Genomic DNA, 11,743 nt, shown 5'->3' on the forward strand with positions numbered 1-11,743 from the left:
TAGCTGGGACACAAAGGAGTGCTGCATCCAGGTGCCTGTTCTGCCCCAGCTGGCACACAGCGAGAAGCTGCAGGTGCTGTTGGATGTGGTGAGGAGGGAGGCAGCTCCGTGCAGGAAATGGGATGTTGTGGATGCTGCTTGCTGCTGAGCTCACTGCTGAGGCTCTCAGCCTCCAGGGCTGCCAGCAGCTGTGGGTGAAACCTGCTCTGCTGATACAGGAGAGCTCTGTGCAGCTGGGGAGCCCGGGGCACACGGTAAGTGAGCACAGCTGAGGCCGGTCTGACACGCTCAGGAGGGAGAGGCAGCTCCTGGGGCACAGAGCTCCTCTGTCTCATCTTGCTGTTCCCAGGGTCCTGCCCAAAGCCTGGCTGTGTGCTGCTGGGCACAGAGCTCAGGGAGTTCCCTGCCGGGGAGGGGCTGCGCTCGCTTTCGGGACAGCTCTGTAAGGGGGGAGAACTGAAGAACAGGACCCTGGCCCCTCCCCTTCCCCAGGAAAACACGGGCAGGCAGCAGGGTGGGCACGGGCTGTTTAATGCCATCGCTCGCTGCTGCTCCTTCTGCCTCCTCACACCCGGCAGAGCCCTCCACCTCCGCTCCCCATCCTCAGCACGCACACTTCTTCCTCTCCTCCTCCTCCTCTTCCTCCTTGGGGCACCGTGCTGGCAGTGGGACGCTGCTCTTCACCCCATCCCACGCCTCGCAGGGCGCCAGCAGCCCGCTCTGCAGCGCCCGGTATATGGCCGCGCTCAGCACATGGAACGCCCGCTCCACGTCGCTGCCGTCCTTGGCCGAGGTCTCGATGTACTGCGCTCCCAGCGAGGCCGCCAACCTCTGTGCCTCCCTCCTGCCCACCTTGCGCTCTGCCACCAGGTCGCTCTTGTGTCCCACCAGCAGGAAAACCACGTGGAAAGGTCGGACCGTGTCCGTCACCTCCCGGTGCCACCGCCGGACGCTCTCGAAGGATGCGCGGTTGGTGAGGTCGAAGAGGAGCATTCCTCCCGCTGAGTTGCGGTAATAGGAGCGGGTGATGGACCTGGAGGGAGGTCAGGGGTGGGGTGAGGGGGTCCCCAGCAGCTGGAACATCCCCGCCCCACTGCCCTGCACCGGGGGAGCCAGCAGGTGGCTCCTGACTGCAAGGAGAACCGCACCGATTGCTGCTCCAGCACGATGTCCCCCTGAAGCACTCCCATCTCAGCAGCAGCAGGATGCTCTCGTTCCCAATGGGACAAAAGGGAAACCGGTGCCACGCTCTGCCCCTGGACCTGAGGTGTGGGGAAGCCGCTTTGCTCTCAGCAGGAGCACCCCGGGCTCTCCCCCACCCCCCGCAGGGCTCCTATGGGCCCTCTGCAGTTGGGTGCAGGGCTCAGAAGAGGACCCTAAGGGCAATGCCTTTGGCAAAGGAGGCACAGCCCCAACCCAGGGGCGTCCCTGAGATCCCAGCCCACGTGGAATCCGTCTGCCGCTGCCTCCAGCCCCACAACCAAAGCAGGACCCACCTGAAGCGCTCCTGCCCTGCCGTGTCCCAGAACTGCAGCTTGACCTGCACGCCCGGCTCCAGCTCCACGAACTGGACGTAGAAATCCACCCCCACCGTCTGGTTGACCGCATCCAGGAAGACGCCCTCGGTGTAACGGCGCAGCAGTGAGGATTTGCCCACCGTGGAGTCCCCCAGCATGATCACCCGGAACTGGTAGTGCCACCGCGGCTCCATGGGCCCCCCGCACCCGGCTGCGTGCCGGGACAGGCACTGCTGCTCCTCCCTGGGGCGCGGGAGGCGTTCCTGGGGGTGGGAGGTATGGGGTGGGGATTGGAAATGGGGATCACCTCCCACTGGGCTCAGCTCTGCGCGGCTGTAGGCGCTGGGCCGTGCGTGGGGCGCGTGGTGCCAGCCCCACTGTGGGGTGCAGCCCTGGGGTGTGGGGCTGCGGGTCTTCAAATGATGTGTGCAGAGATCCTCCGCTGCACCAAGGGGGTCCTGGGACCCTCCCCACCCCCACCCCCACCGTTCTCCGGGGGTCTTCCCATGGGAATCGTGTCACAGACAATCACACACCACCAATGCATCCCACTGCTGTGCTCCAGCGCCCCACAGAGGGCCCAAGGGGAAGGAATGCAGCCACCACAGCCAGCTGTCTTCTGCAACAGTCGCTCTTTATGATTCAATATTAACAAAGGAAGTGCAAATCCGTCTTTCATAACATCTCACAATCGTTCCCCAGAGTCAAACTCTGGTCCGTGAAGCACACTCAGAGAAGCAGGTGGCTGTTTCTGTGCTGTCCCTTGGAGTCCTACAGATTTAAGGGACTGCATCAGCCCCAGTTTTAAGTTTATTTCCTGGGAAGCTACAGAAGCAAAAAAATATATATATCACTTATCTCCACCCTGTGATAGAAAAAGAGTACTCAGTTCTCCAAAACTCACCATGCAAAGCACAGGACAAGCTGAGAACTGGAGGCAGAAAGGCCTCCAAAGTCACCATTCAGAACACAGCTCTCTATGCCCGAGCCCCAGTGTGCTCTAGGGAGCACTACACGCTTTCCAGTGCATCCTCATGTACTCCATGGACTCCCCTTTGTACTTGAGCCCACAGCAGATTACTCCCAGAGCTCGCTGTGGCATTCCAGGACACCCTAGAGACTTCCCAGTGTGCCCCAAAGGACTCCCAAGCCCCCCAGGGTATTCTAGGCCCCACGAGAATACTTGCAGAACTCCCCAGCACACCCAGCAGCCTTCAAGAACCACCCGGTGTGCTCCAGGAAACTCTCCAGTGCTCCCAATGCTCCCCAGTTTGTTCTAGAAGCTTCCCAGTGAGCCCTGGAGGCCCTCCCAGAGCCACCCACTGTGTTCCAGGGCACTGCCACAGCTCCTCAGGATGCCCTCAGGTGCCCCAGCAGCTCCCCAGCGTTCACAGATTGATCACAGAGACTTCCAGAGAAATACCTTCTCAGTATTAAATAAAACACACTGTAAGATACAAGGTCCATCAATGAAGTCTTAAATTACTGGCAAGAAATTAAGGCCATTCTGTCATGCAATCACGGGGATGATCTGTGAGCTAAGAAATACCCAGGACAGAGTAAAACCAGCCTGCAGCCCTTGGACACGACTTCAGGGTTTCATCACTTCCTTCAGCTTCACTCTACCATTGGGTCAGCCCCACAGCCTGCTGAACACAAAGCCCTGGGAAGCACTGCTCAGCCTGCTGTCAGCAGCTCTGCACCATGCTCAGGACAGAAGGAATCGGACGTGTGAGCTCTGTGTGCACTGGAAACGGTGACTACTCACACTGCAACAAAAGGAGTTTTAATGTGACTCAGAGTAGGCAGAAAGAACATCAGCCAGCAGCACTTGGTGCACTCTGCAGGAGATCCTTACCCAGTCATCAACATCAAAATACAGAGGAGAAAGAGCTTCCATCTTAAAAAGTTGGCTTGGTTTTTTTTTTTTTTCTTAAATATAACAATACATGGAAAACATGTGAAATCTGTAGGGTCTTGCTTAAGTAAGTGTCCAGTGCATAAAATTCCTAATAAATAAAAGTGGCAAAAGGTTCAATCCTTAGGAAGGCAGCTACTGTAGAGGAAATTTTGTGAGCTTAACACTTTTGCTTACGGAGCTGAACAGCAGTGTCATCATTTCTCCTTCAGAGTCAGATCCTCCTCCTTTAGGGCAAACTTTCTTCTCAAAACTTCTGCTATAAGAACAGCAGGGTCTTCCTCCTTCACAGAACTTCGGTTTCTATGCAGAAGACAAACACACAGAGCATCAGTAGAGGGAAGAGCCCGTGCTGGCAGCAGGCAGCCCTGCCCAGTGCTGCTCTGCAGCATTCTGCATCGGCCTCTGTCACTCAGAGCTCACTGTGTAGGACCAAGGGAGAGCCCTGAAAAGCTCAGCATCCAAACCCTTCAGCACTTTCGTTCAACAGTGTTAATAACAGGTAAGTAAAATAAAAAAGCACTGGACATTAACAAGCTGTGTCCCCTCAGTATAAGCACACACGCACTGCTTGAAGACCCAGAAGTAATTTTTGATGACTTACAGTGGGTATACATATATATACAGCTTTCATATTTCCATATGAGTGATGAGAGGCACTTTGGAAGGAGAGAACTCCACTCCTCCCAGGATTCATCACTCACGTTTTAGTGAACACGTTTTATTTTCTGACATCCTGCTGTGAGCTCTGCCTCAGAGCAAGGCTGCCTCTGTCAGTGAGCACTCCATGCTCCCCCTGTGACAGCCCCACTGCCACACTGCTCCACGAGAAAGCTTTGGCTGCAAACTTATTTTTGATTACTTGTTATTGTGAACTTGCTCATTTATGATCTCGGGACAGCACATCTGTAAACCAAGCAGGCATAAAAGGACATCCAAGAGGGGCCCTGTGTCTTCTTCATCATCACCTTCATTGCTGTCTTGCTGGTCAGCATTGCTATGCACCAGTTTGAGCCCAGGACCTCCAGCTAAGCGTGCTCACCCCCTCATCCCTTCTCCAGTGAAACACACCTTCAAAACAGAGCAGCCAACGATCTTTTCTCTATCCTTTCTCCCTTTTGTGCAGTTTCCTCCTGTAAAATTATTAATTGCAAGACCTACTTTGGTTTCTTAAGAGCTGTGTCTCTCGAGGTCATTAAGTTGTTAAGGCTGAGCTCCCTGGGTTGGCTGCGAGGTTTATTTTGGATCCTTAAGGTAAAACTATCAGCACGTGTGGCTGGACTGTGTAAGAGAGATCCTAAGTGTTTGAGTGCCAGTATTTTGGAGATAATTGCAGTACACAGGATCTTATTAGAAGGGGGGGCTCCATGTCAATACAGGATAATGCTGCTAAGGTTTCAAACTGTGGTTTAGTTCTGTGCCCAAATCCATACAGTCAGATAACAGAAGCCATTTTACTGCTGGTTGGCCCTAAAGAAGCTCCTCAACCCTCACACAGGGAAAACAACATCAAATCAATACCTAAATGGATAGCTCCAACATCTCAACCATCTGCACAGGTGTGGCTGCTGCTGCTGGCCCTCAGATCTCTGAGTATCACTTTATCATCATCTAACCAGGGGTGTTCACAAGTCTGGTCAGCCCTTATGGGTGGGACGTGACAGCTACAAAGAGATATTTCCCCTCTCTGAATCATGAATATACAGCAGCATTAATATACAGCAGATGAATACAATGTCTGGTGCTGAGGAGCAATGGAAGGTGACGATAACACCTTCTACTAGGACAGGAGCACACTCAGAAAGGTATTCACTAAGATTCAGCTTCAAAAGCAATAGAGAAAGTAGCTCACCCTTTACAAAGACTGGTGATGTCTCAAGAAGAGCACAACCTCTGAAGAGAGCTGTTGCTCCCGTGGCTGCTAACACTTAAATGAGGGTAAGGAGGACCCAGGCTCCATCCCTTCAGGTCACTCAGGTGTACTGCTTGCACCTGAGCTCCCTGGGTTAGCCATGCCTTCTCACCTGGTGCTCAATCACTGGTTCAGGTTGTGACCTAACAATCCCCATACAGGTGACTACAATGATCTGACAAACAAAAAGAGAAAGAAACACAAATAAAATGACAACAAACTTTGAAAGTGAAAATAAAATCAACAGAGTGCAAGAAGGACTTACAAGTCTTTGCTCTGCTTCATCCTATGAATGTCCTTAAGAATACCCATCATGTCTGCAAAACTGCTGGCCTTGGAAAGGGACACAGCATCTTCCTCATCAGGATCCTTTGGTTCTGCTTTACAGCACTCAGATGTGGTAGAACAAAGCATGGAGACCGAGGGAAGCTCGGGGCTCTCGAGTTCTGCCTCCTCCTCTGTGATGTCACTAATGACAAAGGATGTTGTGGATTGGAAAGAGGGTCCAAAACAATGCAAAGGAGAAGATGCATTTGAACTTCCTGGAGATAATGCATCTGGGGTGAATGAAGCAGAAGCTGAAAGAGAAATCAATACAGGTGAACAGATTAAATAGCATCATTTAATATTCTATTTTTTGCTTTCCCAAAACAACAGAACATAAACCCAGGGGCATCATCAGCCACCCACCCTTAGGTCACTTAAGAATAAAAGGAAGAAAATGATCACAGCCTGCATGAGACCCTTTGCTTCTCACAATGGGGTACTGCAGCACAAGGCCTTCTCCAGCACCTTTTATCTGCCTCTCCACTCAGTGCACTCTCCCCCTGTTTCACCCATCAGCTCAAACACTGCACTCATCCCCCGCTGAAGTCAGGTAAAGTTTGCGTTTCTCCATCTTCACGGATAAGAAATGGAGGAGCAGAGATCAGCTCTCGCTCAGGGTCACAGCTGGAGCCTGTGTCAGGATGTTAAGGCTTAACTGTCTTCATTTCTCTCTTTTTGCTCTTTGCCATTGTGAGAACAGCTTGCATTGTTATGAGAAAAGGAGTTGTTTTCTAGGTAAAACATTTAGGTGGGGTGGAATGTAAAGCAGAAATGTGCTTAGTGGACTTCTCATTGAAAGAACCTTCCTGTACTGGAAAAAAAAAACCCACTGCAGTTTAATGCCCTAACACCCTCAGCCTCAACAGTATGCCTGTCAACAGTTATTAATTGCCAGTTGAGAGATTAATCTAACACTATAAAACAAAGCAGACTGCATAGCAACTCTTTTTTTGACACCAATCTCCCCAAAATAAGACTGCTATGTAGTTCAGATTACTGAGCTACAGTTAAGCCCTAAAGCATCACTCCCCGTATCAACCCAGAGGACACAAAGTCAGTAGGAACAGCTCTCACATGCCATCTGGTGAGCAGGCACATTGCTGAGTTGAGGAGAGAGAAGTAACTGAATGATTAAATCATTTTTCTTCCCATCCAGATCTCTAATCTTCCTCATCATTACCAAATTAAAAAGGGCTTTTCTGACTTGCACGTTGGACAGCTGGAGGGCTGAGAACCTGGGGAGGGGACATCAAGGAACGTGCCCTGCTCTTCATTCCCATTTCTGATTCAGAGGGAAGGACACACACAGCCTCTCTGAAGCACACATCTGTAACAGCCTGCATTACAGTTACTCCCTGCAGAGCTGAGGGCAACACAGCTCCCTCACTCCCACACAGAAATCAGCATTCCACCTAAATCAAACCCCACAACTCCGTTTCACATTCAAATGCTTTTCAGTCTCACAGAGAGCTGGACTAAATATAACCACTCATCAGAGCTGCAAGGCCCTGGGGGGCTCCACACAGCCACGCTGCACTTCACAGAGCACGAGATGCTGCGTCCTGAGGGGCTGAGAGGCAACCTGGGAACTGTTTGCTTTTGGATGTAGGGTAAAGATGGTTCGGTCAGCCACTCTTCCCCAGCACAAACAGCTGCAGTCATCTCAAGTGGTGTACAATCTTGTTTTGTTGTTCTAAAGTAATGGAAAAATTGCAGATCCTTCTTTTCCTCACAGCTGTAACACAACTGCTGTCTTGGGCACCAGCCAAAGCATTCTGCATACACGAGATGCAGCCTTTAGGAAAAACGGCCTCCAAGAAGGATTGAACTGTTTGCAGAACTGTTCATTTTTCAGTGTATTCCGAGTTCTGAGACCAACTCCTCCTTCTGACTACACCATAAATAGATACCCAAGCACTCCTGGCCCTTCTAGCTTCCACACTCAGCCACTGCAGCAGCACACCTTGTAAAGCTACTAGGATTTGGATTCCAGCAAATATCTCCTCATTTCCACAGCTCATACACACTGCACACACCCTGCATACTCCCACAAGGAAGGCCATGAAAGGAAGAATGAACTCACAGCTCAGTTTCATGGCCAGAACATGAATTTTATGTGCGTGCAAAGTCTACTAAAAGAAATAAAGTAATAATTACAATAAATAAATAAATCAGGTCAACCAGACTCTTCGCCAAGTACTTTCTTTGTTACTTAAATGATACTGTGTTCAGAACAGAAACAAGTGCTGCTGCCTGACTCAGGACAGGGCCCTCACACTCATGGCCAAATAAGTGTAGGATTGGCAAGAACACATCATAAACTGCCACAAAACAAAGTGCTTGGATGAAACAGCCTGCAGGTCAGATGCAGCTGCAAAGCAATGCCTGGTATTTCTTAAAAAGAAGCAAAACTCCTCAGAATGAACACAGACATCTAGACAAAGAACCAGCACTGAGCTGGCATCTCAGCAATGAGTGACAGTCCTGTTGAAACAGTAACAGGTCTGCTCTGTGTGGAGGAAGTAACAGGCTTCACTAATTCAGCCCTTCTCATTTGACAGAAGTAAAGCTCACTGTATTCCTACCTGACTCTGCAGCAACGATTTTAGCTATCTGACTCCGAAGGTGACTCAACTCATCCTGGAGCTCTGTTGTTCGGCTCAGTGCTGGTAAACCAGGCTTCTTCAAGGCAAGCAGCTTCTCCTCCTGCTTCCTCAGGTTGGGGACTGAAGCATTTCGCTGTATGACTGTGAAGGGACTCGGTTTCCATTTGTGCTTCAGTGGGCGAGTGTCACTTCTGCAAGACACAATCCTGTCAGTCACTGACAAATCCAAGCCCCTCCACAGCAGCTGGGCATGATGCTGGATGCACAAGAGCAAATGTCACTTCTGCCTCTGGTTTAATCTCTCACACCATAACTACTATTGTTGGCCAGCTCAAAGGACAAAGGTCCCACTGCCCAGTACCACACTCATGGGGCAAATCACATCAGCACTGAGAAAACTGGGATTACCTTTGTGTGCACAGTGCCAGAACAAGAGGCAATGAGCACAAACTGGAACACAAGAGGTTCCTTCTAAACATCAGGAAGCACTTCTTTACTGTGTGGGTTGGAGCACTGCAATAGGTTGCCCACAGTGGTTGTGGAGTCTCCTTTCTTGGAGATCTGGGATATACTACTGGAAGCTCTAGGAGTCCCTGCCTGAGCAAAGGGATGACCTCCAGAGATCCTTTCCAATCTAAACCATTTTGTGACTCTGTGAACTCAACCCTCAACATTCCAGACTAAAAAATAGCATAAGCTGGTGGCTTACTCCACTCAGGTCTTCCTGTAAAAAATAGCACAGCACGAGCTCTCAGTGCTTTGTGGGATTTCTCCAGGAATCCTTTGTCCAAATTGTTTTCCTTGTCCCTTGGGAAAAACATCTTTGAACTTGCACCACACCAGACCTCAAGGTGACTGGAGGTCGTGGGCACTCGCTCAATTTCTGACCTGAGCTACACAAAATAAACCAGTTTATAAATTAAAGGATCAAAAGACACAAAGATGAAACCAACCTGACTCGGGCATACGTTTCTTCATCATCTGCTGCTATCCATCCAATGTCTGCCAAGGTGGGAACAGGAGGGGCATCATTTAAATAGAGCTCTGAAACATTAGGTAGAACCTACAAAGAAGAAAATTACATGAAGGAAATGATGGTCCTGTTTCCTGAAGCCACTCAAGATGTGATATACTGGTTGTCAGAGCCTTTCTCCTCTACACCTGGCCAGCAAACACATCTGCCACGTGTGACAGCAACACTGTTCACTCTATGGAAAGGGAGTGCTCCACTGTGTTGGTTTCGATGTGTGTTCTTGGGTGCATCAGTGTTACTGTGCACTGAGTCTCAACAGCAAAGCAGCTAAGAGATATGTGATACAGCTTAACACACTGCCGAGGCCACGTGCAACATTTTGCCATTACAAGTGCCAGCACAGCCCTTAAGCTTAAACAGTTACACAAGTGTTCCCATTAACCTTCCTCACTGTTGAGGAAACGTGCAGCAGCTGCAGGTCACAACACACAGCAGTGCTTCAGCAACACGTTTCTGCCTCCCCTAGCCACCAGCTCTCCAACTCTGCACAGGCAATATTTTAAGAGGCACTTTCCTCAACGTTGACCAATGATTGCTTACAAGCATATAAATTATAATAAAATAAAAACAAATCTTAAAGTTTAACTATGCAGCTACGTGAAAATTTTGCACGTGCTAGCCTACAGACATTTGGTTTACAGTACAGCAGTTCACGAGTGTGCCTTGTTTTGCTTCCCATCCACAATCACCAAACTCCTTATGAGCCTGCTCACCTCAAAGGTTGCTCTGGGACAGGGTTTTAAAGGGAGGTTGGATCCAATCCTCCTGACAACGCTGCGTGCTGAGCCATAGGGTTTGTTCTGCCAAATGGGGATTGTCTAAAAGGAGCCATATTACACAATTAGCATTTAAAGTCACTTGCCCTTTTTATGACCTATTAAAATGGAAATTGTCACCTATAATCCCATCTCTGATTTTCTGTTTGTTTAGAGACACTTTTAATTAGGAATATGGGAACGTATCTAAGGTTCTAATTCCATCAAACTGTGCTCCAGTTGAACACAAATGACAGGGAGTCAGTTACTAAGGGGCACTTTAAGCACATGTGCACTATTTCAAGACTGGAAACTATTAGTGTTCAGGAACAGACACTGAGCTACAAATGATAATGTGCTGAAAGGAGGAAAACAACGCCACATGAACAGCCCAGAAGAAAAACGAAATCAGAAGTCACATTTCAAGGAGGTACCTTTAATTCTTTGATCTTTAAAAGTAAGCAGTGCTGACATGAATGCTTTCTGAACAAAGCATCAAGTCTATGCAACACCTTTCCAAACGGAGGGCCCACAAGAACAGTCTTAGTGAGCATTTTCAGAAACAGAGAGTTGAAGTAATCTCTGGTTACTAATTAAACTGATTCCTAAGAAGTGCTGTGTCTCTCTGGCTGATCTCCCTCCCCCAGTTTTACAGCTCTGCCATTGGCTTTCTGTCAGGACACTGCACAGGACCGGGCAGCAGATACCACAATGAAAGCCTGGAATCCAAACGGGTTATTCTGTTCATCTCACCACCGAGGCCATTAAGAATTTATCGCTGCAGTTTGCTACGCACACACAAAGCCCACACGCCAACCTTAAAATAGTAGTTACGTCACTGCACTGAAAACCCCTTATGTGCGCTTTAATTTGAATGTCCGGCGAGGGAGAGAAGGGGGGGGAGGGTGGAGGGAAAGCTCTGGTGACCGCCGTACTTACGGACTCCGCTGCCATATCGGGCGCCGGCAGTTCGCCAGCGGGGCGGGTTCAGGGCTGAGCGCTGCGGATCTCGAGGACGCGCATCGGCCTCATCGTACGCCGCTCGGGGCTGCGCCGGAGGAGGTTCCCGCTAGGAGACAGAAGCGACTTCGCTGCAGCGCTGCGCTCCGCTGCACCGGGACCGCCCCACGCGCGGCCGGGCCGGGCCACGCGCGTCCCCCTGCGCCCTGCCGAGCTCGGGCGGCCCGGCCCAGCCCCCGGCGGGAAGCAGCGAACCCTCCCAACCCGGGGGAGCGCACCAAACCGCCCCCGCCCGCACCCCCCGCGGTACCGAGAGACGGCAGAGCAGCACCGCGTCCCGCCCCCTCCACGGACCGGAAGCAGAACTCGCGCCGGAAGCGGAACCCGTCCTCGCACTTCCGCTGCGGCTCCACGCGCACGCGCAGTGCGCCCGTGGCCGAGCCCCCACGCACTCGCGCACCCCGCCCGCCCCTCCGCGGCCGCCGTTTCGGAGGAAAGGACCGAGCGAGGCTGAGCTGGTGGGATCGGTTTAAGTAGCGCGGCTACAGACGGCCCCGTCACACCGAGCACGCAGACCCAGAGTCGGAGCAACGCTGCTTTCCCACGAGGTGCTGCCGTCAGACATCAGCTCGGCCCCGCCTGTGGATTTAAGGCCAGAGCGTCACGAAGCGCAGGAGATCGTGGAAAGCAGCACTGCCCTTCCCACTCTGGAGTA

General features: G+C 51.0%; 2 protein-coding genes across 3 annotated transcripts; both read right to left on the reverse strand.

Annotated features, from left to right (window-relative positions):
* Positions 1-10: 10 nt before the first annotated feature.
* On the reverse strand, positions 11-1,977 carry RAB42 (RAB42, member RAS oncogene family). The gene is made up of 2 exons (XM_065744536.1): positions 1,497-1,977; positions 11-1,033 (listed from the first exon to the last, which is right to left on the reverse strand). The coding sequence occupies exons 1-2, from the start codon at positions 1,709-1,711 to the stop codon at positions 604-606; spliced, it is 645 nt and encodes a 214-aa protein (XP_065600608.1). The 5' UTR covers positions 1,712-1,977; the 3' UTR covers positions 11-603.
* A 949-nt stretch (positions 1,978-2,926) lies between these two features.
* On the reverse strand, positions 2,927-11,088 carry MTFR1L (mitochondrial fission regulator 1 like). Of its 2 annotated transcripts, none has more exons than XM_065744531.1 (6): positions 11,008-11,088; positions 10,027-10,131; positions 9,234-9,343; positions 8,260-8,471; positions 5,613-5,925; positions 2,927-3,738 (listed from the first exon to the last, which is right to left on the reverse strand). In XM_065744531.1, the coding sequence occupies exons 1-6, from the start codon at positions 11,020-11,022 to the stop codon at positions 3,633-3,635; spliced, it is 861 nt and encodes a 286-aa protein (XP_065600603.1). In that variant the 5' UTR covers positions 11,023-11,088; the 3' UTR covers positions 2,927-3,632. The 2 variants fall into 2 exon arrangements, with proteins under 2 accessions (XP_065600603.1, XP_065600604.1); XM_065744532.1 differs by lacking the exon at positions 2,927-3,738 and adding an exon at positions 4,503-4,568.
* Between the last annotated feature and the right edge of the window lie 655 nt (positions 11,089-11,743).

This window comes from Cyrtonyx montezumae, unplaced genomic scaffold, assembly GCF_038088225.1.
Source record: "Cyrtonyx montezumae isolate F1298 unplaced genomic scaffold, pur_monq_1.0 scaffold_31, whole genome shotgun sequence".
Lineage (NCBI taxonomy): Eukaryota > Metazoa > Chordata > Aves > Galliformes > Odontophoridae > Cyrtonyx > Cyrtonyx montezumae.

What these genes read in the sequence shown, in the direction of transcription:
- MTFR1L (XM_065744531.1), bottom strand. An exon ending in GAAACGTATGCCCGAGTCAG is followed by an intron (nt 8,472 to 9,233) that starts GTTGGTTTCATC and finishes TGTGTCTTGCAG; the next exon opens with AAGTGACACTCGCCCACTGA. An exon ending in AATCGTTGCTGCAGAGTCAG is followed by an intron (nt 5,926 to 8,259) that starts GTAGGAATACAG and finishes TTTCTCTTTCAG; the next exon opens with CTTCTGCTTCATTCACCCCA.
- RAB42 (XM_065744536.1), bottom strand. Translation starts at nt 1,711, where the DNA reads ATGGAGCCGCGGTGGCACTACCAGTTCCGGGTGATCATGCTGGGGGAC. An exon ending in GCAGGGCAGGAGCGCTTCAG is followed by an intron (nt 1,034 to 1,496) that starts GTGGGTCCTGCT and finishes ACCTCCCTCCAG; the next exon opens with GTCCATCACCCGCTCCTATT.